This window comes from Cornus florida, unplaced genomic scaffold (assembly GCF_030987335.1).
Source record: "Cornus florida cultivar Cherokee Brave unplaced genomic scaffold, ASM3098733v1 CherokeeBrave_3.0.0_Hap2_Chr07, whole genome shotgun sequence".
NCBI classification, from domain to species: domain Eukaryota; kingdom Viridiplantae; phylum Streptophyta; class Magnoliopsida; order Cornales; family Cornaceae; genus Cornus; species Cornus florida.
Genome location: NW_026775577.1, coordinates 12,766,405 through 12,793,826, shown reverse-complemented (window position 1 = coordinate 12,793,826; position 27,422 = coordinate 12,766,405). Strand labels below are relative to the sequence as shown.

The following is a 27,422-nucleotide window of genomic DNA, read 5'->3' as shown; positions in this document are numbered from 1 at the left end:
TGCATGAGGTCTATCTTACCATCCTTTGATTACAGTGATAAAACCAAATGGTTGGAAAAACATTTCAGCTAAAGATTATACAATTAAAGCCAAAAGACTATGTTCTTCACATTCAACAAGTAGAGAAAAGCACCAAAGGCATTTACAAAATTTCCTCAATAACAGATTTACAGCCTTCGGAACATAAAGCAACAAGTGAAAAGAATATTTTTCATTTTATCAGAACTATGAGTGTTGTATAATCCCATCTATATACATTCTATACCAAAGAAATATTCTTTTATGACACGAAGAATGTTATAATGATTGCACTATACAAAAGAATGGATGCTATACATACAATACAACAAACACTGTTCTGCGAACCATATTGTAAATCTTCCTTTGTCTCTGTACAGATTCACACTCTGCTATCCAGATGGTGTACCGCTGCATTTCTAGACATTCTACGTATTCACACTGTACAAAGATATGGGCAGTAGTGCAGTAATGCATACCAAAAACAATTGCTGCTGGTGTTTCCAAAAGGGAGAAGAAAATGCCAACAGAGGGTGTTTATAGCTGCTTGTATCTCTCAAACAGAGCAACCATTCGCTTGGCAGTTTCCACTGTTAATAATTTGTCACTGTCATTCAAAACCTACAACAGAAGACCTTGTTAACATTTTAAACAAAAAAAGGGAATGGCAAGCGAACAATTGGACCTATGATAAGACATATATAAAAATGTGTTAATGTCAAATATAATGTGCATATTTTTCTCAACCTTCAAACACTTCCTCCACTTATCTTCATTTCAAACCTCAAAAAACACAAGGTTGGCCTTAGATGATCAGAACGTTCTCAAGTTTCAAATAACAGCTAAGTTTTAATTTTTAATGTCCTTTTGGTTTTTTACCAAGATCCAATGTCTCCCACCTACCAATTTTTAATCATTTTTTAATAATGTTCGAAGCAATAAGTAATTTAGATTTACACAAAGGTGTATGTCATATATATATATATTATGCTGTAGATTACAGAGATGATAAATTTTTTAATTTTATGTATTTTGGATTACAAAGATGATCTGTTGTTTAGTTTCTTAAACTTTTTTTTTAGATTATAGAGATGACCAATTACAAATGCCATAGATTATAGAGATGATCAATTACAAATGCCATACTTTTACTTGTTGCTGTATGTTTTTAAGCTGTGTTTAAATGCTTTTGGCCATTTGGACCACTACTCATTATCAAAACATGTTTAGATATTAACGAGATTCATTAAAATCATTGATAATAAATTTTATTGGATTTTAGAGTTAAAAGTTGTATATCATTTGTTTTTACCAAGATCGTTGAGCTGGGGAAAAACATTCATGATCTCAATAGCCGACACCATTACTAACCGCCATTTCACTTTGCATCTGAAACATAGAAACCGTGTCCACTTTGGCAGCCGCGACTGGGTTTTAACACCTTATGAGCACTGCCTTCCACACTAGGTATATATATATATATATATAAGTAATTTCTCTATAAATTGTTATCATTTTTTTCCTAAATATCAAGAAACCAACTTAACAATACAGTTCCTTCCTAATGTCGCTAGGGAGATATGATTTATGAATTGTAAAGCATGCTTTTTTCCAAGTCTATAGTCTGCTTTGTGTTTCTGTTTTCAGGAATATGCAGTGGTTCCTCTTTCATAGTCACATAAAATATGTAAAAAAAATTACCTCCGAAATAACGTCCAGAATTTTGGGAAGATTTATATTGTCTGGGCCCAAAAGTTCATTGTCTAACCTGGAAATGTCAAGAACATGCAGATTGATTTCGAACTAATGTGAGACTATTGCAAATTATAGCAAAAGTATGCATATGATGAAATGGGAATTGATAATAAATATTTCAGATTCTTGTGATGAAATTTCATATTGTAAGAAGACGTTTTACTTTTCAAGCATTGAGCAAAGCTGTTCATGGACAAGTTTGGCCTCCACAGAGTCATTTCTAAGCGGCAAGTAGCTTAACCAGACAGAAAAAACCTGCCAAACAACATGAAAGTTGATTCCATCGGCAGGGGCATTAAAAGGATGAATGATGATTATTAGCAAGTATTGAAACTAACATGACAGTACCAAATGATGTATTGAAATAAGAGATCATATCTGAAGGAAAGACACTCCAGTAATGGTGGAGAAAATGGAACACAGTAAGTTAAGCATGAATTGCGAAATAATGATGTATAAACATTGGCACAACATAGTTTTGGAATGACCCTTTCAAGGAAAATTAAATTCTTGCCTCATCAAGGGACAACATTAACTAGTGTCAACATGAGAAAATGGCCAAAAGTTTGTGTTTTACTATTAAAACCTAGCTGAGCGACCATTTTTTAATGCATTTCATTGCAGCATATTGGCAGGGGCAAGAGAACCTTTATATAGTACTCTATCAACTTTACTTTGAATATATATACGTTTAAAATTTGACATTTTTAAGACTTACTGTAGAAAAAAAAATGCAGAGAATCCATATCATGCCCTATAGAATGGGAAAGATATGCCTCTGTAAGATATTAATGAAAAAACCTAGATATTAGGGTTATGAGTGCGGAAAGTTCAATTTTCAGCCTAAAATTTTAAATATATTTTATCAACATTTAAAGTACTTACACTGAAATAGTGTCTTACTCCAAGGTTCTGGCTCTGTATTGACAATCCCAAGCACAGTGAAGAAGCATTTTATAAGCCTAGAAGCCAACACATAGATCGTGGAAAGTTTCTTCATATATTCTGATTTGACGATGATGACAGCCAGATAATTCCGATTTGTGAGGCTGACAAAAAATTTGGATAAATGAATCCTGATTTCTAGTATTCTAATATATATGATTTTATGCATACCTTCACATGAAAAGATACCCGGATTCTTTCAAAAGAAACTCCTGAAAATATCATACTGTATACTATATGATCTAAAGAATAATTTTATGATTATGAAATGTTTATAATATAGTTCACATAGATTTGACATTTATCGAATGGGATCCATCCCGCTGCATCTATCTTGCATGTGTAGGGTAAAATGTTGTCTCACATCTGATTGAAAATCAAAGAATTTTAATATTACCAACACTAGAGTGGTGTGAGCCTTCTTCATCTAGATTCTAGACCCTAGGAACAATATAAGATTAGACTCGCTCACTAAGAACTGTATTTAGTCAAATAGAAAATTATAGGTACTTAGAAGAGCATCTATTACTATCAATATAAGAACATCTTCCAACAAATAATTGTGTCTATGAGAGAATGGTTAAATTTTAAGTTGTCTTGTCATCTATCTTTTCTGGCAGAAGATTCTGCAATCCAAGTTCCTAAATAAGGTTTGAGTTAATGGTTTACAATGGCCTGAAGTTGTCCACTGAAATGACCATTTTTCTTTGCCATTTATTATTAAAATATATTTCACTCCCATTTTGAACATTCCTAATTTCTTTGGAAACTTCCAGGTTAGGCAGGGGGGAAGACTATCCATGTTATGAAGCCCAGCCACTGGAAACTTCAAAAGAAAGAATTTATCTAGATTCTTGTACACCACAGAGGGGCACTGTGTCTAATTATTCTTGGCTAGTTACTACTAATAGTTATGACCTAGTTTACCAGTACAGTGCCCTATGTCAATGAGGTAACTAGAAGTTTATAGGGTTCTTGGAAACTGTAACCTAGGTGGTAATCCTTATTTCTCATAGTGGATTCGGTTTTCCTGACTAGGTTCCATGGTTTTTCCAGTTTGCATTTTCCACCAAAAAAATAGGTGTCCATTGTTTTTATTGCTTTAATTGTTTATTGCATGCATGTTGAATTGAGTAGATTTAAATTCTTGCTCTAATTTAAATTTCTGTTAAATTAGTTAAAATTCAAAAGATCTGTTAAAATTTTGTAATCCAATCTAACACACCCCCCCCCCCCCCCCCCCCCCCCCCCCCCCCCCACCCCAAGGTCTAGATCACGGGCATTGCGTATGATCTGAACTTTCAGAGGTAAATTCCACTCTAGTACATTATACATCTAACTTGAGATTTGAGGAGAACCGGTCCTTCTTTCCACTGATTATATATCCATATTTACCAATAGCACACACGAGCACATGTATCGCAGCAAAAGGATAATTTTGGAATCATCAACGAAAGGATTTATAGAATATTATAAATCATCATGTACATATATACTATACTCAAAGAACTACACTGGAGCAATAAGCTAGAATCTGAAGATAGTGAAAAATGTGTACATGCTTGGTCAATAGACAAAGAACCAAGGATTACCTGAGCTGCATTGATTCTGTCATGATGGAACTCACATATTTTTCCAAGTGCTGAAACAGCCATGTCATATGCTCTTGCATTATTTGAATTTAATGCATCAGGATCTCCTATCATCGCATTTAGACTCGAAATAGCCTCTACATGAAAGGTAATAGAAAGATCAGACTCTAGTTATTATACCTTTCATACAAGTAATAATTACTTCAATATGTGAAAGTTTGAGAAATAGGCTACCTTCAGCAGAAGGATTGAATTTAGCTCCACCAAACTCTGCGCAAACACCAATCCCACGTGCAGCTTCCTGAAGCATATGAGAGGGGGATGGGGGGAGAGACAGAAGATATTTCTAAATGCACAAGAGCATCATAGGACATAGAAAACTGCCAGGCATGGTCAGATTTAAAACCTGTTGAACATTGGGGTTCTCATCCTTGCAAGCTTGCAACAAGAAAGGGAGATAAAAATCACCATATCTGTTCAGAGAACATATAAGAAGATCAGATAGAAAGTACAAACTAATATCATGTTATTAAACTAGGCGATGTGAGTAGCATATGCTTACTTCAGAGCAGCTTCTTCGCTTTGTTGTACAACATCGTTGAAGATACAAAATGCAGTTTGTTTCTGTTTTGCTGACTTATCATTACCCTGCATGCAAACAATATAAAGCACAATGAAGCGAAGTAAGTAATGCAAGATCTAGGAGTACACAGCTTTCATACAGCCAAAGGTTGATTGCCAATGATAGTGTTACTAAATGAGATATCATTCCTTTCAATAGAAGATTTAAAGTATCAGTTATTTTGATATTGTCCCTATTTGACTGCAGAGGCCATAGATGGATGGATGGGAAGCAGAGCCAGGGAACTTTGAAGCAAACATCAAATAGGTTGGCATGAATCAACCTTCGCCTCAAATGTAATTCAAATTATTGAATAAGCTACCCATAAATTTTGCATTTCTTAGTATGGAAAAAATGCGTCGTAACACGCCTTATATGCCCCACTAGTAAATTACAGAACAATATTATACAGATTGTGACTCATAAGCGAAAAGGAAAAGCAGCAACAAGAAGCGCTTGCCTAAAATATAAAAATTCGAAGTATGTTAGAAATCCTATTAATTTGAGAGGAACACTATTTAAGAATAGAAAGGGACGGAAAGCATTACTCTCTTCAGGATAATCATAATGGGATTGTAACTTCCAAATTTTATATTGCTGATATTGTATGCCTGGATAATAATGCCATCAACATTTAAAGCTTCAAACTAACAGGGAAGGAGACAAACAGAGTTATCACCCCATCAATTTTTTAGTATAGTTGTCGCTCAGTTTTATAGGTATAGATCACACAATACACTTGAGGAATCCACTTTTTCTATCTAGATTTGACTGCATCTATAGGGCCATGTAGAGAAGAATTAAACGTATGTATCAATTCATGAGGCTGAGAGTTAGGTGTGTTGAAAAGATTCAAGACCATGGTAGCCAATACCATTATTTATTCAATAATTTTCTATCATCAAGTTCATCGACTGCCAAAGTATGAAAAAAATCAAAAGATAACAATCAATAATATACAAACAAATGCATCAAGAAAATCTCTCAATCACTACACATCATGAAAGGTATTAGAAAGAAAAGCAATTGCAAAAAATTCCTAAGAAACAAAGCAACAAAACTTGTTCAAACACCATATAAGATAATATGAAAGTCAGAAAACTTCAGCCTTCTTTTCAAGTATTACAGCCATCAAACGACATGACAAGGAACAAGCAACGCATGTAGGATGCAGATGAAATAGGATAGGTGAAATTGTTGATGAAACAACTTACCAACATCTCTGATATATATGACAAAAGTTCATCAAAGAAAGGTGAGAACTTATCCTTAACTTTCTTGATCAACATGCACAAGCAATCACCAGACTGTATGAAGAAAGAAATATGAGGGTTGAGACACACAGAAACATGTGATACTCAAATATTAAACTATACTAACAATTATAGAACTCCATCAAATAATATAAAACATTTGAAGGTTAGCTGTCTTATATACTGACTTGACTGAAGATTTCTTCTTTTTCCTCATCCTTCACCCAATCTAAGTTGTCCACTGTTCTTGCTGTCAGCACTCGTTTTATCTCGTTTACAATCAACTTGACTTGAGATTTAGTAAAAAGAGATCCAGAGGCCTGTAAAAATGAAAATGCAATGCTTAAGAGAAGTACACAATATTCTTCAAATGACAGGTTGGCAACAGAGTATAATATTTTGGAACAGTTTTTTATATTGTAAGTTATATTTCACATACCACAACATTCTTTCTTATACAATATTGTTAAATCAATTCAAATTAAGTAAAGGGATGTTGAATGGCTATGTATATTAATTCTGAAGGCAAGACAACTTTATGAAAGTAGACTCACGGTCTAGGTAGAATTTCCCCACATACTTGTTCAGGTCTGTTTTAGTATATTGACTTGAAATCTCAACCTCAGTCTGAGTCTCCTCAATTGAGGCCTCCATATAGTAGCCAACTAACTTTAGCCTTTCCATGAGATAGCACCATAAATTATATGTTTCTGGGGACCCCTTTTAGAAATGTGTTATGAATATACAAAGTCATACTGATTAATCACTCGATACCATTCCAAACTTAATATATGGAATTGTCTTAATGAAGCTATTATACATCTCTGACACATAATGAAGCTTCAGTAAAGAATGTAACAAACCTCAATGCATCCAGTTAATGAGTTTAGCACTTCTGACCAGGTTTTTTTCTCCGGCTCCTACATGACAGTTGCAATTCAATCTTTATAATAAATTACTTACTGCAAGGACAATAATCTTCTTTTATAAGGAACTTGAAATATAAAGTTAATTAGCATAGACTCCATAGAGATCTCAATTGATTTTTTTGGTTTTAGAACAGACCAGAATTTTAAATTGGCTATTTAAGCAGAGTAGTATGACCTTGCTCAAAGCTTCCACCAAAGCTGGTACTACTTGAAGAACCAATTTCTGAATATAGGAATTTTTGTGTCCTTGAGCTTGTTTCTTCTCAACAGCAAGTTTAGCTGAATGCAGCAGTGCAGGCATTGCTAAAAGCAAAACATGAATCATTCAAATTTAGCACACTTGCTAAGGTCAAAGGGCCCAACAAAGAAAAAGGACCTGCAACTTAAGCGAATACCAGAAACAGCAGCCAATCTAGTTTTGGTATGATGAAAATTGACAAGTGGAATCATAGCATCAATGACCTGCATCACATTGAATTCTCCCCATTAGAATATTTTTTGTTGAAACGGAAAAGCCTCAGTGAAAATCATACATAATGCATCACAACCAACCTGATCAATCCATGGAAAGAATTTTTCCTTCAACTGAGCAGCACAGTAGGTCAGCACCGCACAAGATAAAGCTTTCTCCTCTAGGATATTAATTGCTTCAATACCCTCACTAAGGCGCCCAGAAATAAAAGAATGCATGTCTTCAGCAAAAGAGCCAAAACATGATATAAAGAGCATACGGAAAGAAGATTATCTTGGTCAAACTTACTCTGTTTTTCTCAAAAGTACTTCAAGTTGTTGGTAATCATTAAATTACTTGGAAGCAATTATTTTAGGCGTGTCTGTGCTCATTGAGAGAGAGAGAGAGAGAGAGAGGAATACTACATTACAAACACTGGTGCCTTATCCTCACTAATAGGGTTGCAACACAAATCTTGCTGGCTTCAACCGGCAAGAATGAGATTTCCATCTCTTCTCTATACTTCTATCCTTTCCCTCTTTACCTGTCTCCTACCATTAAATAACTTATGCGGTATGATAACCAGTTTCATTTTCTCAGAATCACAATCCATACACCATTAGGCTGCACTTGGAAAAGCTATGAAGATAGAGATGGAGAGAAAGAAAGCTGGAAATAGAGAGAGAAATATCATTGAATAAGAAAACCCTCCGGAAGAGTTTGAAGAGAACTTGCTTTTATGCAAAGAAAGAAATGACAACTGCATCGTGGGATTCTAGAAGTTACCCTAAAGATGATGAGGATACAAGGACTGCCATCTAGAAGTTACCTTTGGTACGGCAATTCCAACTGCACCCTTACAATCTACTGGGGCCAAGATAATCTAAAACAATTTATCTCTCCTTCATAAATTACCTAGCCTTGTTTTATAAGCATGTGGATTTTGGCTGTCCATAAACTTGCTCCATCTAGGACAAGTTTTTTCATACATATATGCTTATAGCTTAACACAAATTTCAAATTAGTTCATTAAGAATATTGTGGCCAGATGATTCGTTTGATGCTCTCCTTTTTTTTTTTTTTTTTTTAAACATATATATAGCAGCCTTACAGTCTTTAATTATCTCAACTTCTCCATAATTATTTTTATAAGAAACATAAACATTAGTAATAGAACAAGGAAGAAAGAAACATTACAAAATGGAGAAATTTAAAAGTGTAGGAAAAAAATAATTTTTTATTTGTTTTTTTTTTTTTTTTTTTTCCTTGGGTGGTGGTGGTGGTGGGGTGGCGGGGGCAAAGGGAGGAGTTGGGGTATAATCCAAGGTATGGTATGAAAATTTTAAACCTTTGATATTTTTGAAATTTTCAAACCTTTAAGATTTTTGGTTATATATTGATTTATTGATAACATGGAAACTTGATCCTAATATTTCAATTCTTCTGCATATATATACATACATATTAACATATATAAATGTATTTTTGTATGCTCATCGTATCCGTGTCATGATATTAAGGAATATGCTGTCTCTTAACTTTAATTTTATGGACAGCCAAAATTCACATGCTTATAAGCATATAAAACAAACAAAAAATTGAGTAGCCACGTTAATTAAAAACCCATCACAGGGAAATAGAAATATACACTTGAAATGCAAACAAACAACCATATGCTTTCAATTCATCATCACAAGTTTGAATCATTAAAGCAGGACTTGAGTAGCCACAAAAAATTAGGTCCACAGCCAGTTCAAAGTTGTTTGCACAAATATTCAATATTATGAACTAAATAGGAATGATTGACTTCTTTGTCCGGAGGCAAACCTTTGATTAAATATCTGAAGCAATGCAGGCATTAGAACTCCAGAATAAGGGAAAATTTCTGATCCCAGGCATTTGCAAAGTCTGAACAAGGTCTGAAAACAATCAAAAAATTATCACATTGAAGAAGGTAACTGGGAGATAGAGCACTAGGCACATAATTTATTGATAACAATTTAAATAATACGTACTTTTAAAATGTTGATTTGCATATAGTGATCTCTCTGAATCAGAGATCCTTGTAATGATATAAGAATTTCTATAACCTAGCATGAAAATACAAATTAATACATAGTGTTAGACTAATGGTCTTAAAATATATAACATACAATTGATCCAAGTAAAAGAAGAAATCATTAATTATATCATACTAAAAACAATTATTCGTAATCATAGCCAGAAAGGAAATTGCAGCCTTGCCTAAGGAAATAATCTAATAAAACACATCAATCCCACCTTATAGGTTCCAATACATTAAAAAATGTACTTCATAGTGTGTGCTACCATGAGATGGAAGCCAAACACCTTGACTAATCTTAAATTCCACATTGGCATGTCGAATAACAAAATAAGAGGGAGTTACATCACAAAAAGAAAAACACTGAATGTGATTCCCGCTTAAAGCAGTTTAATTTATCGAAGTCAATGATGTTTTATTAATTTAACATTTTGAAGTATGTATTTATTCTACAGTCCACTCTAACGGTCTAATAAGAGATTTTAAGTCATTGGACGATTGTAAAGTTTCACTCTACTTCCTTTCAGCTGTTCACCACAATTTAAATGTATGATCTAAATAAATAACCAAATTTGTTTTTCAGTTTAGGCCTCTAAGCGTACAGCTTGCAATACTAAATTGTTAATTTTTTTGAGTAAAACATCAAAGAAAGAACAAGCCACATACTCAACACTCAGTGTCATCACTTGCCAAATTAAAGGTATGAAAATAGATTGGTGTTACTTGTGAATAGATTAAAGAAACAGAAAAGTAAAGGTATAAGAAATCTAAGAGGGGCTGGTATATTTTTCTGACAAGATGATGATAAAAAAAAAAAAAAAGGGAGAGCAGAAAAAATAATGTGCAGGCATTTTTAGTTCTGAAGTTTATTTGAATTGGATAGTGAAGCTGTCATTTGATGGAGTTGCAAGAGTGAGAAAAATAGGGTAAGTTCGGCAAGCACAAAAAGAGCATGCCAATAACTCTGTTATGTTCCACTACCTAGTGGCATGGATACTACTTATTTCAAGACAAATATAAAATCTAATATCCATTTGGATCACATTAGATGTATTAGCATTTGGAGGAGATAATGGTGGAAAGTAGCCTAATTATCAAATAAGTTTATATATTTAACAACTGGAGTTGAGCAGAAATGGAAAACTTAAATCAAGCAGAATCTCATACAATGCTTCACTGAAACATTTCCAAATAATTCTCATTAAAGCACACAAAAAGAATCACTACAAACTATCACCTCCCTAGCATCCTCCTGAAATTTGTCCTTTCCAACTACCATCGCAATTGAGCTAATGCACTCCATAGATTTGGCACGAAGAGTCCTCTTTGATGTGTCAGTAGCATTCAGCAAGATAGCTTTCAGGAAAGGAATTATCTTGTCATAGTCTATTTGAAATTGGTCCTAAAGACATACACATATTGTCAGAGAAATCAATTTTAAACTTGAACAAATAAAAATGAAATCCATCAAATGTGTAACTGTAACTAAAAACAATCATGAAAGAACACCTGTGAACTTGCAGCTGATACTAGAGTGGCCCAAGCTTCTTCTTGCAACACTTGATTCCCGTTCTAAAATGTGCACGGGTAAAAAGGGCCAAGATTTAGATATGCAGATAGATACGCATGGACAAGCCAAAAATATCTGAACTAAAAATAGACCCAGTGGGATGATTTTGTTTTAATATATTAGTGGAGTTTATTTAGAGACATGGTATGGACATGTGTGTGAAGACATGGTTTTATGTTTGTGTCTGAATTTATATCTTTAATATACATGTGTGTGTGTGTGCATATATTAGCTACTTGTGCATGCACCCACTGATTTAGTTATAATACCTGCAGGAGGACAGGCAGTATGCTCGCTATTTCGGCCAAGTAAGGTGTTAAGATATTTGGAGTACATTTCTTGCAGAATAACAACATTGTGACTGCAGCATGTGCCTGTAGGAATTAGTTTATCACAAAAACATCAAGAAAGTGCAGAAAATAAACAATAAAATGGTTAATGAAATAAAAATTGAATGCACCAGCCCATTGCTTGTAACTTTGTAAGCGATAAATATTTTATGGGAAAGGTCTTTTACAAAATAGGGATCCTAGGTACAGAAGATTTAAATTTGAATGATAAACGGCTGAGCAATCAGGGACTTGTGTGATGAGAAAAAGGAAAAAGGAAGAACATGAGTTCCAAGCTCACAATTAGTATACTAGCTAATAAATAACCATACAATGAGAAGGTTAGAGAATCATTGTTTAAACGTGACAGGAAAAATCAAAAACAAAACGGAACATCTCACTTAGTATATACCCTATCCCTCCCCACACCACGGGCAAAGGTACAACAAATTTAAGAGACTGAGAATAAGAAAACGTCAGTTCTGAGGTCAAGAACCATAAAGTCCACTTCATTGAGATTGCCTAAATTCCTGGATCAATTTATATGAGTTGCGTTGAGGATTTAAATATTAAATTTCCACTCTCTCTAACACTTAAGCTTTTAGATTAAATAGTGGTTAACAACTTAAAACCGCCAAAAGCATTCTAAATGTTTATTCCCAATATCAACCTTCAAAATTGGAAAATTACCAACAGAAAACTCCCATTTATATTTTCATAACCCAATACAGATTCTGCAAAGACATGGAAATCAGAAAATAAGGAATGGAACTTAATAAATTATTAAAATGGAAATCATAGAAACTCAAAGCTCTACATGTTGAAGGGAAAATATGCATAAGATGACAAGTTTATGCTTTTAATGGACCTTAAAGATATCAACATGTTTTGTGAGTGTGTGTGTGAGAGAGAGAGAGAGAGAGAGTAGAGAGTCATTCTACCAAGATATTAAGGTTGTATTTTCAACTAGGTTCATGCCAGGAGGCTCTTGAATGGCCAAAATGAAGTATATAATTTAGGCTACTGGCTGGCCTAATTAAATAAGGGGTCTATGGGGTCACACGGAGCTTGAGAGCAATATATCAGGAGGCTGTAACTTGGTTTTTCCTATTGCATTGCAAATGCATTTCACAGCTGTAATAAAAAGTATACCAAAAATAACCATACAAAAGTGATTCATAAAATTCATAATATGTAAAAAGAAACCAATGAATTGTTAGCATTTCATTGAATCTACAGGTTCAGAAATTCATATACCTGTACACGGGGATTCTGAGAGTCCCCAGTTGCTGCAGCTAGTGCAGGAAAAATCACTTGATGATATTGAACTTGCAAATCTGGACCGAACGCTTTAGTTAACAATGTAATTGCATTAACAGCTGCCCAACGAACGCGAGGATGAGGATCTTGGAATAAGTTCAAAGCCATTGTTACAACTTGATTGAGATTTTCAGTAATTAACTGCAGCAATATAATTCCATCATTCCATTGTTAAAGTCAAACTAAAAATAGTGCTCAAATACATATAATTCCATCATTTGAATATCTAATCACAGATAAATTGTTCTTGGAATTCACTCACATGTAGCTTGTACATTGAATTTACTCACACATAACATGCACTTAAATCTCTCTGGTGGCTTCTACCCATCTGAAATCACTTGAAAGTAAAATTGACCAATATATTATCAATTTTTTTTTTCCACCACAATAAACCTCAACCCATAGACGTGATCATTCTATCTGCAAAAATTCTTTTAGTCAACAAAACTTTGGGAACTTTGGAATTCAATGAATAAATAATTAGGTTACTTTTGCAATATGTAACAACAATGTCATTTGGAAAAACCTCCAATTACGGGAGTCACACTGTTTATATTCCTAGTTAGTAGTACAATGAAGAGCAAAAAATTATTTTTTAATGGCTTCATGTCATATTATCCAAATTTAAGTCTGCCAAATAAGCTCTATTTATAGTTTACCGCTAAAAGGTCCTAATATTTAATAAGCAGCCGCTGGCATAAGAGATCTTAATATAAATTCCATGACCAGAACAAACAGCAAAAATCTAATCTAAAAATTGAATGATTTAATTGTAAAAAATAAATGCAGAAACTCTAAAACTGTATACATGTTTAGAATGCTTACAAAAGTAGTAACTAAATCCTAGTTAACTCTTAACATAAAATTGGGGTACCCTAACCCAATATGACAACCCAATATTTCTTTATTTTGGACAGAACTCGGGCTGGGTTTGGTTAGAAAAATCCCTACCTGAATTTAATTTAGATTGAGCTTGGGCTGAGTCATCTGACAACCTGAACCCAACTCAAATTGAGTAACCCAAGCTGAACCCAGTTTCTAATTTAACTTCACATGATGAAATTCTTTTTTTCCCTTACTAGTCATGTGACATGTTTATTTAATATTTTTCGCAAATATTTTTATTTTTTATTCTTGGAAATTCTGTTATAGAGGTTGGACATTGGGCAATTAACCTGAACCTAACTGAAGTACAACTTGGTATCAACCCAAATTCCCATCCGAACACAACCTGAGCTTAAAAGATTATAGTACAAGTTGGGCTCACCCAACCTACAAGATTATATACCTGTTTGAAAAGGGGAAAAAAATCAAATACTGTCAACAATAACCCCACCCACACATACACATTGATATATATGTTTGTTTTTTTCACATTATTACATATATACACCAGTGATCACATCATCACATGTTATAAAGGGACAAATCACTCTAATGTCAAAGAATTAAGCTACAAAAATGGTCATATATACATAACACATTATGTATAGTAAAAGAGAAACATAATGCAACGCTCTGTATACCTCTAAGAATACTTGTGCAGTCCGAGCAAGGGCAGTGATTCCAGCAAAACGGTTCTGCCATTCTGGAGCAGCCAAGTATACTGGTACCAGCTCTAAAGCAATGGCCATGATAATATCCTCATTCAAGGCAACAGAAAGTTGATCCAAGACATACACTCCAAGATCATAAGATTCCGATTTCCCCGCATTCATGCCATCTTCATTGTTCGCATCATGCCATGCCGGATCATCTTGGACTACTGTAAGCATCCTCATCAGTACTGGGAACAGACTTCGTATGATATCATGTGGTAACTTCTCTATGAGCTCTATTTCCCACGCATCACTGAGGGCGCTAAGAACTTTAACTGCAACACACCTTGTCTGCTCTGTGAATGCCCCGTTCTTTGCAATCCGAATCATGGATTTGAAAACATAATCCAACCGCGGCACAAAAAACTCCACTGCTGGCATTGCCAACACAACCAATTCGCCGAGAGCCTTTTGAGCATGCATCTCCTGATCTTCGATAAAAAATTCAAACACCACCTGCATCATTGCCGGCAAGAGGTCCTCAAGCTGACGGTACAAAGTATGCGGCACTACTCGAACCAAATTGGCTGAAGCAGAAATGGCATGCAATCGAGTACGCGAATTCAAGGACTCCAATCGGCGCAAAAACGTTGAGTGAAGCCTATTAAGATGAGCTAATGACTTCTTACCGAGTGACTCGGGCATTTTAGCGAATACCAAGATGGTCAATTCTTGAATATGTTCTGTATCTGATTCAACGTACTCAATGGCATAATCCGAAAGCTCTGGCCAATCTTTATTGTCGTCAAATATAAATTTGGCGAGTACAGAGACAATCCGACACGTGATCTTGGAAAAGGGTTCAGGTTTTTCTTGATGAATACAATCAATGAAGGCCAATTTGATTTCAGTCAAGATCATTGGAGAGATTAGATGGTAGCTGTACCAGGGATGAAGGAGAAGCGAATAGAACAGTTTACCCGAGCGAATTCGGGTGTCGAATCGAGGGCAAGATCGGAAGAGGTGAGAGAGTTTTAGCATATGATTATTAGGGTATTCTCCGGCGCAGAATTTGAAGAGCTTCGTCGCCGTTGATTTCTGTGAATCGTCCTGAGAGTTGAGGTGAGAGACGAGTGTCTCCATGGCTGTGAGGTCAGGGGAGTTTAGCATTTCTCTGGCTTGCGCTCGCAGAGCTTCTTTCTCTGCACGATCCATGAGAGAGAACGAACTAGGGTTTGCATGCAACAAAAATTTTCTGAGAGATCTTGATTCTTGAAGCCTAGAGAGAGAGAGAGAGAGAGAGAGAGAGAGAGAGTAGAGTGGGAGAGTAATGGGTGGTTTTGGCGGGTTTATAAAGACAATTTTCTGTTAGAGAGGTTGGCACGTGGGACAAATGACTCCTCAGTAGTTATATTATATACACGTGTGTAGGGATAGTTTAGGTAATTTTATATAAAAATGGGATTTTGGTAGTTATGGGTGGGATCTAACTCTTCCAGGTGGGGTTTCAAATGGGACTAAAATTGAATTAGGTTTTTCAATTCCAATTCGATATGATGAAATTCAGTTTACAAACCGGATACAATAATCTGATGAAATTTTGTGAATTTGACATAAGCTCTAATTCTTTTACAAACTGGATTCAACTTGAATACACTAAAATTCTTAATGAGCACACATTAAATCCTCCAATTAGGGATGTTAAAAAGGACGGTTTGGAGGCTAGGCATCACATCCTAATGGACAAGTGTTACAAGTAGAGACTTGTTCCACGTTGTATTGGGATGGGAAAGTGAATGAATATATATGAGTTTGGGTGTTAGCTCCACTTAATAATTTAAGTTTTTTAGTTTAATTGCAAAGCATCCGTCCATTATAGTTGGTATCGGAGCTAAATCCAATCCGTGATCTGGTGCCACACCAAGCGCCCAACCCAGATGTGTCCGGATGCTTCACCTCTGGTAGACAGGGTGACCCGACAACAACAAAAGCGTTGCAAATTCAGGTGGGAGAGAATGTCACAAGCAGCGACTTGCCCCACCTAACAGTTTAAGCTTTTGAGTACGTTGCAACGGGCACATTGTCATCAGGCACAGACCCAACGTATATTTTCATTTTATGTCTTAATTTTTTTTTGAATTTATGAAGATACTTCCACTAAAATTACAATTTGCCCCATTGGATTCCTTTTTTTTTTTTTATATATATACTTAATTTTTTTAAGAATTTATGAAAATTTCACCACTAAAATTACAATTCGGCCCCACTATTTATTTTATTATTATTATTATTATTTTGCATTTTATACTTTATATTTTTGAAAATTTATAAAAAAACCCTAATTAAAATTATAAAAATGGACCCACTATATAAGTTTGCCCTCACAAATTAAAAATCCGCCCCTCTTATAAAATTTTCTAAATCTGTCACTGATTGTCATTCGACAAAGTCACATAACTATATAACATGAGACCAACGGATTCAATTGTCATTCAACAAAGTCACAAAGCTATATAACATGAGACCAACAGATCCAATCTTGTTATTATACTTCATTTTGAAGAAAAACAATTAGGTGGACATGTTGGCCTCACGTTAACTATAAACAAACTTAACGAAATTATAACTGGCAAATAAAACTATGCTGATTCCCGCCTTTTTTGCCAGCTAACATAACTGTTCTAACAAACATAACGACCACTTCAGTTTCCAAAGTTTACCCAAAAAAAGAAAAAGATAAAAGATAAAAGATAAAATAAAAAATAAAAATCAAATCTATTTAGCCCTTAAATCTCTCTTCAAATAGGTAAATTGAACACAGCTCTTTGAATCCCCCATAATCAACCACAACTGAACTGGACATCGAGCACTACTCTGCCCTTCACCGTGCCATGAAATCCTTAGAACATGGACAAAGACCATACTTTCTCCCCACCCAGCCTAGAGATTCAACCTCTCAGACTATGGTGAGCTTCGCCGTGATGATTGCTGAAATGGATAGACTACAACACCCAGGCAGCACCACATTTTATCCAGCTTGCAAGCTCTGTCCACCTTAATGGTGGTTTTGTAGCTCAATGAATCAATAGATAAGCATTAGGAGTGTGAGTGTGTGCGTGTGCGCTTTTTTTTTCCCCGCCAGTTAGTGGAAAAAAGCGATTTCAACATATGAACAAACAAAAACTCACAAGGATACAAGGAACAACCTTGGATATGAAAACCATTCCATTTATTACACTCGACGTATAAAGGGTTACAACCAGTTGAGGGGATTGCAATTTGCAATGCACAGAAACAGCAGTCTAACCCTTGCAAGAACGATATTTGACAGGCGGTGAATATACCATAAGTTACAAACATGAATGTTATGATTACATATATGAATTGAAGAATTAAAGTTCTGTGTAAATTGTGGTGCTAAAGTGACTTGAAGATAATGAACGTAGTCATATACTTAATAGTCCAATGAGTCTAGATGCTAGCGACCTGTGAACTCAGTAATTGAGGCAGTGGCATTGGATGTTGATGAGCCAGTAGAAGTGGATGTATCCCCGCGAATCCTCAGGTCAGACTCAAGGAAGGTAGACCTGCTTAGGCGTCTAGGCTCTGCTGAGCGCTCGCTTAAAAGCAAAACAACCACCTCAGACATTGTTGGCCTAAGAGAAACTGGCGACTGAGTGCACATCAAAGCAATCTCTAAGATTTTCTTCAAATCTTCTTCTTTGTACTCACTTGGGTCTAATGTCTCGTCCACCAACTTCAAATGCATATTCCTCTCGTACAGTTTCCATGCCTATAAGACATAAAAGCATTGGATAATTGAAATAAGAATTCCTAACTTCAAATGCATATTCAGCTTCCAGATGCACTTCTGGTTTTTAGAAAAGAAGGGTGCTCGAGTTTATGGTTACGATAAGTTACCTTTTCAAGGAGGTATTCAGTTTCTTCCTCGACCTTCATTTCATTGCTCTTTTGGCCACTTATGATTTCCAGGACCACAACACCAAAGCTGTAGGTATCAACCTTCTCAGCAACTGCCCGTGGATGGCATACTCCGGTGCTGTGTAACCCCTGATGCATGAGAATCAGAAATTGTGAACGGCTTGCAATTATACTTTTGAAGGTATGATAATTTAATGCATGTTATAAATTAAACACAATGGACTGATTCAATTATATTAGGCACCCAAATATCCTCTAGTAAATCCATTTTCACTGAAAAAACTAAGAGGTTCCCGAGCAATCAAAGGCAGATGGTTCAAATCATCAAAATGCTACAAATTCTTTGAACTGAGGTCTCAGAGGATTTATTTTTAACTGTCTCCTGTAAGATGTCATGAATTTGATATCAAAATTTGTTTCCACTTGCTGGAAACTAATATTGTTTGGACGCAAATAAACAGAATATAAATGCTGCACCAGAAAAGAAGCAAGTATTGATTCCAAAGCAGTTTGAAATTCATAAATGCCCAGGGTTTTTGCACTTGGCATCAAAAGAGAGGTCATAGCAAGGAATTTTTTTTTTTTTTTTTGATAAACAAAACTTATATTCTGAATTTTCTTTCAATGGTGAATTTATGGAAACTACTCCAGCAGATGCATTGCTCTGCCACTGACCAATTTTTAACAATCAAATTCATAACATAATCTGATCTGATAAATTTTTGAGTACTAAATTTATTATGAATACTAAAACAAAGATCGAGGTTATCCAAGCAATTAAGTGATTGCATTTACTCTAACTTACAAGGTTCCAGCAAATCTGGTGCTGACATGACTCTTATCCGCAGGTAGAAGTCTTACCAACCCAAAATCAGCAATTTTGGGCTGGAAATTATCATCCAGCAGAATATTGCTGGATTTTATATCTCGATGTATAATACATACATGGAACTGCTCATGTAGATAAGCAAGACCCCTAGCCATTCCAAAGATTACATCAAACCGTTGCTTCCAGTTTAGAGTTCCCCGCCTTTCACCTGCCCAACATGAAAAATTATTTTACATAAAATAGAAGGTAAAATAAAAAACATATTTAGTTTTGATGGAAATGAACAAACATGTATATGATGCTCTGTGGGTGTGTGTGTGTGTGTCCCTTTTTCTTTTTCTTTTTCTACTGCTTCTCAAATGCATTGTCCCTTTTTAACAGATAAAAATCAAATGTCTTCACTGGCCATGGGATGGCACTAATGTTAATATTTCTCCAATAAGCATAAAGCCCCAGTAGGAGCAATAATTACTTAGAAGGCATTACCAAATGTATTGATTCTGTAAATTACTTCAAATTTAGATTGTGTAATGAAAGTTCTGCCAAATAAATCCACTGCAACATTTCTTAATTCTTAATAAGATAGTGATTGATCCACTATATAGCTCTTTTTGGATATGTCATTTTTTCAGACAATCTTTGCTCCTGTTCATGGAATTGAAGTTTCACCATACTCCAAAAGGGCGTAAAACATAATCTCGAAACTCCTCCTACCTGCCTGGCTATGGTCTGCTTCCATTAGGAACATGTGTAATCTAAGCTCCTACAGTTGTCTTAAATTTTTTGCATAAGAACTCTATTTTCAAGCTTCTTACTTGTACTCATAGTTCCGCTACAGATCTATCCCCAAGAAAAAAGGGGGAAAAAAAAAAAAAGTAAATGAATGGACTTCTTTCTGTCACAAACTTTCTCGCGAAAGCTAACAAGTTATAAAATAAATATAAACATTTTCACTTTCCAAAACAAAAAATCTAAACATTTTATGACAAGAAAGAAGAGGCAAACTTACCGTATAAGAATTTATCAAGGCTTCCATTTGCCATGTACTCATAAACAAGAAGCAGGTCTGGTCCTTTGTTACTACATCCTAGAAGACGAATGAGATTCCGGTGATGAACATTACTTATAAGCTTTACTTCGGTCTCAAAATCTGCCTTTGCTCTACTGGAGACGTAGTCTAGTTTCTTCACTGCAACAATGTTCCCGTTTTTAAGAGTTCCCTGTTCAATTACATAAAAAGAAGGTAACACTCCTAGTCTGAAAAACAATCCAATAATGCAATAGCAACAAATTGGATTATAAAAATTATAAGAACCAATGAAAACGCAAGTTAAACTAAAAATAATGTTTTTCATAGTTTTTAAAAACCATGATTCATTTAAAACTACAAACTGCAATTGGACGACATCTTACATCAGCCAAAATATACATGATATATCAACTGAATATGCATCAATTTACCTTGTATACATCACCAAAACCTCCTTCTCCTAGTTTATTTTCTTCACTGAAATTTTTTGTTGCAGACTTCAAATCTTTAAAACTGTAATTCACTGGACCTCGCAACTCAGTTGACCCTAATATATCACCTGATGCAGAGGGAAAAATTCCCATTTTGATTGAATTTACACCAAAAATAATAATAATAATAATAATAATAATACAAAGAAAAATAGAACTTTGAATACTTAGAAGGGTTTTTAATTTGGATGGTTGGAAGTAAAATCAAGGGACTGAAGACTGAGGAAATGGGTTCGGGTCACATGGTTTAGGAATAAGTGAGATACAATTGTTGGGGGTGAAATCCAGTAATGAACTGGATTAAAGATAAAATCAGTAAGTGATTTATCTACTTCTCGAATGTGATGACTTTGATTTTGCCACAAATTTGGCAATTTGTATCATTTTAAATTTAAAATTTTAAATAAAAAGAACCCAAAACTTGTTCATAACAAACTAAACTTGTAAATCTTGGTTTACCTCTTCGAGCTGCCTTCGGCTTATTTGAGAAGTGATACCTTAAAAATAAAGCAGCTACAAGCAAAAGAAGGCCTACACCTCCAACCACTCCACCAATAATAGCTTTCTTCTTGCTTGAACCTCCTGCAGATATAAAAAATGACAAACTATGCAATTTCAAGAAATGATATGCAATTTCAAATTGGAAGGAGCTAAATAATGTGTATCTGTGAAGGAGAGGAAGAGAGATCCTAAGCATTATTCATGATGACAGTACTCTTGTAGACCTCATATCTAGCAAATGCAGTTTCTTATCAATACTTTGGGTAAATTAATAGAAAAAGAAACAGGAACACAAGCAAGAATACACAGATTTACGCGGCTCACCCAACACTAGGGCTACATCCACGAGAAGTTGAGATTTCTATGTTGAAGAGCAAAACAAAATTACAGAGTTAAGAATGAATCACCACCTCCCCTACTATACTACTATAGAATTAGCGCTGCATAACAAGTGTGAAAATTCTAAAATAGCCCCAAAAAAGCGAAGTTGGTGTAAGTTGTACAATATACACAGATTTACGTGATTCACCCAAAATTAGGGGTACAACCACAGAGTCGTTGAGATTTCACTATGTTGAAGGGTAACACAAAATTACAGCCTTCAGAACAAATCACCACCTCCCCTACTATACTACTATAGAATTAGACTTACTTAACAAATGTGAAAATTCTAAAATACCCCCCAAAAAGCGAAGTTGGGGTAAAGTGTACAGTATTATAAGGCTTCACACTTCCTATCAAGTAGTAATTACATTTCATCTACTCCAATCACAAGGAATTTAGGTAATTTGCCAAAGCCAAAAGAGATTAACCCAATGACAAGCAATTAATTAATATGCAAAATGAAGAATGTACAATGCAAAAAAACAAAAACCATTACTCATCTGATTTTGAAGTGAAGTTAAAAAGAGAGGAGGACTCACCTCCTGATCCAAGGAAAGGGGTGATATTGACTGTCTGGTTATCTGCGAAAAAAGCGGTCTCCGAGTACCTGAGGAAACACCCGGCATCAACAGCCCTACCATCTGTATCTTGTGAGCAACTTTGTATGTTGCCATATGCCACTGCCAAGCAATCTTGGCAACCAGTCTCACTTACTGTCTCAGCGCATTGTGCCACTGTGTACACTGATGCATTACCACCAACCACTTCTCTCTTTGTTGCTGCAAAGAAACCACTAATCTTGGGTGTCGCGACTTGAAGATCAGCTAATAATCCTTTTACTGCCTCATCAAAAGCAGTTGGCTGAGATGCAGTTTGATTGCCACATAGCCCAACATGGCCCACTTGAGTGGTCTGGTCATAGAAATTGTTGCTCTCATACCTTCAAAAAAGAAGCAAACAGTATAAAATTTCTACATACCATGAGATGATCATCATAAAAGTTTCAGGCTCATTCTCCGGCCTTAAGTTTACTAGTAAGTTTAATGTCCTTCCTTATCATTATTTATTCAAGACATCCCAGAATCACAATTCTTAATACAATGTTAGGCTACCAATTGCCTTCAAAAGTTAAAATACTACAAATGTGTACCAATCTCTAATGAAGACACTAATTAATCTACTGTGTAATGATTGTCAATCTTAAGTAGCATCCCAAGTGTCCAGACTCATTCACAAGAATAGGTTTTCATAAGGAAAATAACAAGTGTAACTCAAATATAAGGTCTAATGAATGCATTTTAATTGTCAAAATACACAATTCTACTACATCCAATGGTTGTAGAGCACAATACAAAGAAATTGAAAGATGGACTTAAACATAAATTTTCAAAATACAAATTACTTAGGAAGCTTGAAAAAATCTTTTTATAAGCTCATAAAAATTTATTCTTTAATAATGTCTAATATACACCAAGGCATGTAATGTAATGGCATTCCCCTTCTTTTTAACAGGAAGGTGGAGGGTTCAAGTCTACCAAGAGTATTGCAGGAGTTATTTGCTAGAAAAAGAGAATTTAGAACAATACTCATCTCCTGATGCATGAGGAGAAACCCCTCCTCTTTACAGCTGATGTGTCATGATATCATTGGACCATGTGTCCTTTTATAACATTAAAAAGTAAATTAAAAAAGAAAGAAAGAAAAATATCCTACTTTTTTAGGTGAGTCCAACGGATACCAAATCCAATAGTATGGTACAATCATACCATGAGACGTCAGTTTTAAGGAGTGAAAGCAAATATTGACATTATTTAATAAGATTATGGCACAACTTGTGAAATGGCACATATATTCATCCCACAACATATAAACTTAGCCCACATAACTAATACCCATTAGACCATTCAATTTCGTTGCTCACTCACAAACAAAACCCAGCTCAAGTCCATATCATTCTAATTAGTCCCAAGTACACACCATATTTGAGGCAATTCCAAAATCGATCATGACTATGCCAAGCTCAACCAATTCTATAAATTTGGGAAGCCTAGGAATTTGGTTTAACTTGGCTCAGCTTGGTTCATTTGCGTACTACAATGAAGATAAGTCACAAATTCAAATATTGAAAGTTACCTGAGGAAGCAGCCATCATAGATGACCCGAGCACCGTTGGCAGCCGAGCAGTTGCGTATTTCAAACACAGCAACGTCGAAGCAAGTGACACAATCAGCTATAGAGAGGAAGTTCCTGCACTGAACCATGGCAAAGACAGGGTCTGAAATCCTGGCATGCTGTGCCGTTGCAAAGTGTGTTTTGTTATTGGAAAGCTGGCTGCGGAGATCCAAGAAGCTGGTATTCAGGTTTCTGAAGAAGTTGGGCAGGTTCGTGGCGTTGTATTGACTGCATCCATTGAGCAGATGATTAGTTTGTGGGTCAGATGTCGCTGTATCTGACATCCATACAACCACCTCAATAACCACCATCATCAGGCGGCGGCACCACCACCACCTTTTCATTGTTGTTCTCATTATTTTGTGCCCAGTGTCAGGCAAGGGCAATACTATATATACAGGGAAGTTGGACTTAAAATTCTATGCCATTTATAAAAATCTGATAGAAGGCAGGAGGACCACAACTCTAGCAATCCAAACTAAACTATTCAACCATGATAGTGATAGTAAAGTCTAATTTAAGCCATTATATTTACTGCTGGTAATCCCAAGCAACCTCGATAAACACTAAGTTGAGTCTAATAAATTGAACACTTTGTGATGCATAAATGTCTTGAAAAGGTTGGTTTTTTTACATCAGATAGACAAATTGAAATTCAACTCTCAATCATCTCCATTGTGGCGGGACAATGCATCCGACGGATGCAAAGGCTGCCGTGGAAGACTTCAGCTGAAGCTTGACTATTATTATTCTATATACAAACGTGTTTGTTGAATTGTGTCACTGTGAGCCGTGTTTGGCCAATTGTTGGACTGGAAAACTTGCGTAAAGACAACTTTGAAGATTCTGTAGCTCATCGGTTGGTTGAGGGAGGTGATTCAGGTCTTCACTCGGACATCGGTTGTGCACCAAGTGATCTAGATGGAGAATGGTGTCCTTGACTTTTTCTACAATGATGGATCCGGCAACGAACTCTAAGTGGGACTCACTGCATTCAATGGATGTGATGAGTCTGTCAATGAACTCTACATGGAACTCACTGCATTCGATGATCCAAAAGCCACGCCACAGCTACTCGAAGTGCTATAATTCAATTTGGTGGCCCACAAATGCAAATGCTTGGGCTGAAGAATTTGACCCTTCAAACCAAATTTGCTGAAGCAGAAATGGCAGACACTCGAATACATGAATTCGAAGACTCCAATCGGCTTAAGCACGTTGAGTGAAGCTTATCAATATGAGGTATTAACATTTTACCAAGTGATTTGGGCATTTCAGCGAACACCATGATGGTCAATTCTTGAACATGTTTTTTGGAGAGATTGGATGGAAGCTTTACCAGGGATGAATGAGAAACGAATGCAAGAGGTGAGAGAGTTTTCGCGATTGAGCATTAGGGTATTCATCAGCAGCAGAATTTCGAAGAGCTTCGTCGCCGTTGACCTCTGTGAATCGTCCGGAGAGTTGACGTGAGAGACTAGTGTTTTCATGCGTGTGAGGTCAAGGTACTTTAGCATTTCTCATGAGAGAGAACAAATAAGGGTTTTCATCCAACAATAAATTTCTGAGAATCTTGAAAGAGAGAGAGAGACGTGGGGAATTTGACAACGATTAAGGGTTTTCATGCAGAGTCCTTCTTGGCACCATGTTTTTGGCGGGTATATGACAACGATTTTTCTGTTCGAGCGGTTAAAGAGTGACAAATGACGACTCCTTATACATATTCGTACATAGGGGTAATTTTGGAGCGGTAAAACGACCAAGAATAGTTGTAATAGTAGAAAGTAGGAAAAAAAAAAAGGTGACAAAAAATGTATGTCAATTAATTGATATGTAATAATAGAAAAGTTTGAAGGAAATTCATGTTATTGATCTATTCATATTAATAATAACATAAAATTGAACCTGGAGGAGGTTATTTCATTGAGTCAAGAGTCTTTTGGTTATATTATACTATATATTTAAGCAATATTATTCATAACATGGTTCGGGCAATCAACCTCGCTTTAGGACAGATGTTGAATCTGGTTTTTTTTTTTTTTTCTTCTTTTATTTTTAAAAAAGAAAAAGAAAAATAAGAAAAAATAGGAAAAAAGATAATGCCATCTGATTTAATGTTCATTAAATACAATAATATGATAAAATTTTGTAAATTTGATCCAAGTTCAAATTCCTCCTACCAATTATTATTCAATTTGAAGGCACCAAAATTGTTCATGAACACATCAAATCGTTGAATTAAGGACAACAATAGAACGAGTGGTAATTAACCTCCTTTTTTTTTTTTTTTGCCTGATTGTGATAATATTTAATAATACAACTTGAGAGAGACTTACAGTTCAAAACACACAATGAAAATCCCAAATCAATACAAAAGAAGTAAAAAGCAAGAAGGCCTTCAAAAGGTCCACCCTCAAAAAATTATTGGAAGGACAACCAATTGAAATGAAGTTTTGTATGTAATTCTTCCAACCAAGCAGCCTCCCTTGCAAGTTCAACTGCCTATTGTGCCTCCTGGAGGACATTATAATCGAACTGACAAATGCATCCTCCATCTCACATGCATCCATAATTATTATATAAAAAAATTCTTGAAGTAGTCCCAAGAAATTTGAACTCTCGATCTTCAAAATGTGAGGTGAGAGTATTTGCCATTAAAAACTAAATGTGAGGTGAGAATATTTGCCATTAAAAACTTCACCCTAATCGTATTATTGGAGTTCAGATTGTTAAACCAAAAAACAACCTTATTTAATGATTGAAGTTGCAGGATAGATTCCAACCATATAAAGCAAATACGCGCACAACAAACCAAAACTAATCATCTGTTGCAAACACGTCCAAAAAAGTTGATCCAACAACAGATAGCAGTCTATCACTAATCCTCTCAATCTTGAGCATATTGAGTATGTCCACACAATGAAAATACATAATTCATTATTACAATACTACTTGATAATCCTATTATCTCACTCGACTACCAATCTTGTCACAGAGTGAAGAGAGTCAGGGATGGAGTCAAAAATTATATTTAGGGGGGCACAATGCAATAAAAAAAATTAGGGTAAAGTACACCCCTTGAAAAAAAAATTATATTTAGGTTTGGCAAAAAGACACTCAAAGGAAACTTACTTATTTTTTGGACAAAGACACCCCTTGAAGGTTCAAAAATGGACAAAGGCACCCCCTTTACATAAGAAATTGACCAAATTACGCTTTGACCGTTTATGAGACTTTTTTAACTTTACAATTTAATAAATTGGACAAATCTACTCTCATGAACAATTTATGCATAAAAAAAAAAGTTAAAAAAAAAAACTTTATATTATTCACTTTTTTTTTTTTTTTTTTTTGGTTATTTACTTTATAAATGTCCCAACTTCTTAAAAATGTAGATGTCTAAAATGATTTTTTGATCCAATACATATATTTCAAATAAATTATATTTTGTTATTACTTCTTTTATTTTTCTTTTTTATTTTTAAATTAAGATGTTGAATTCTTTCATCTTAAAAAATTAAATCAATCTTTTTTCCTTAACCACCTTTTTTTTAAATAAATAAGTACGCTAGTATAAATAGAATGACGTGCCTCAAATCAAGCAGGTGAAAGGAAAATGAAATAGGAAAACACATACACACACATAACATAAACCACCAGATAATTGCCAGAAACTGTTGATTTAT

General features: G+C 35.1%; 1 protein-coding gene and 1 pseudogene across 1 annotated transcript; both read right to left on the bottom strand.

The window, feature by feature from the left end:
• Positions 1-555: 555 nt before the first annotated feature.
• Positions 556-15,602, bottom strand: LOC132316268 (uncharacterized). Its single transcript, XM_059814775.1, has 22 exons — positions 14,376-15,602; positions 14,117-14,137; positions 12,784-12,987; positions 11,467-11,571; positions 11,137-11,199; positions 10,865-11,029; positions 9,581-9,655; positions 9,393-9,484; positions 7,667-7,775; positions 7,510-7,576; positions 7,290-7,417; positions 6,807-6,905; positions 6,374-6,505; positions 6,147-6,239; positions 5,481-5,579; positions 4,873-4,958; positions 4,717-4,783; positions 4,545-4,656; positions 4,311-4,447; positions 1,937-2,028; positions 1,720-1,786; positions 556-639 (listed from the first exon to the last, which is right to left on the bottom strand). Exons 1-22 carry the CDS (start codon positions 15,600-15,602, stop codon positions 556-558), a joined length of 3,324 nt encoding a protein of 1,107 aa, XP_059670758.1.
• A 1,984-nt stretch (positions 15,603-17,586) lies between these two features.
• On the bottom strand, positions 17,587-25,458 carry LOC132266409 (cysteine-rich receptor-like protein kinase 2; annotated as a pseudogene).
• Between the last annotated feature and the right edge of the window lie 1,964 nt (positions 25,459-27,422).

What these genes read in the sequence shown, in the direction of transcription:
- LOC132316268 (XM_059814775.1), bottom strand. Translation starts at nt 15,602, where the DNA reads ATGGATCGTGCAGAGAAAGAAGCTCTGCGAGCGCAAGCCAGAGAAATG. An exon ending in TATCAGCTGCAAGTTCACAG is followed by an intron (nt 11,030 to 11,136) that starts GTGTTCTTTCAT and finishes GTATGTCTTTAG; the next exon opens with GACCAATTTCAAATAGACTA. An exon ending in TGCAAATCAACATTTTAAAA is followed by an intron (nt 9,485 to 9,580) that starts GTACGTATTATT and finishes GATTGTTTTCAG; the next exon opens with ACCTTGTTCAGACTTTGCAA.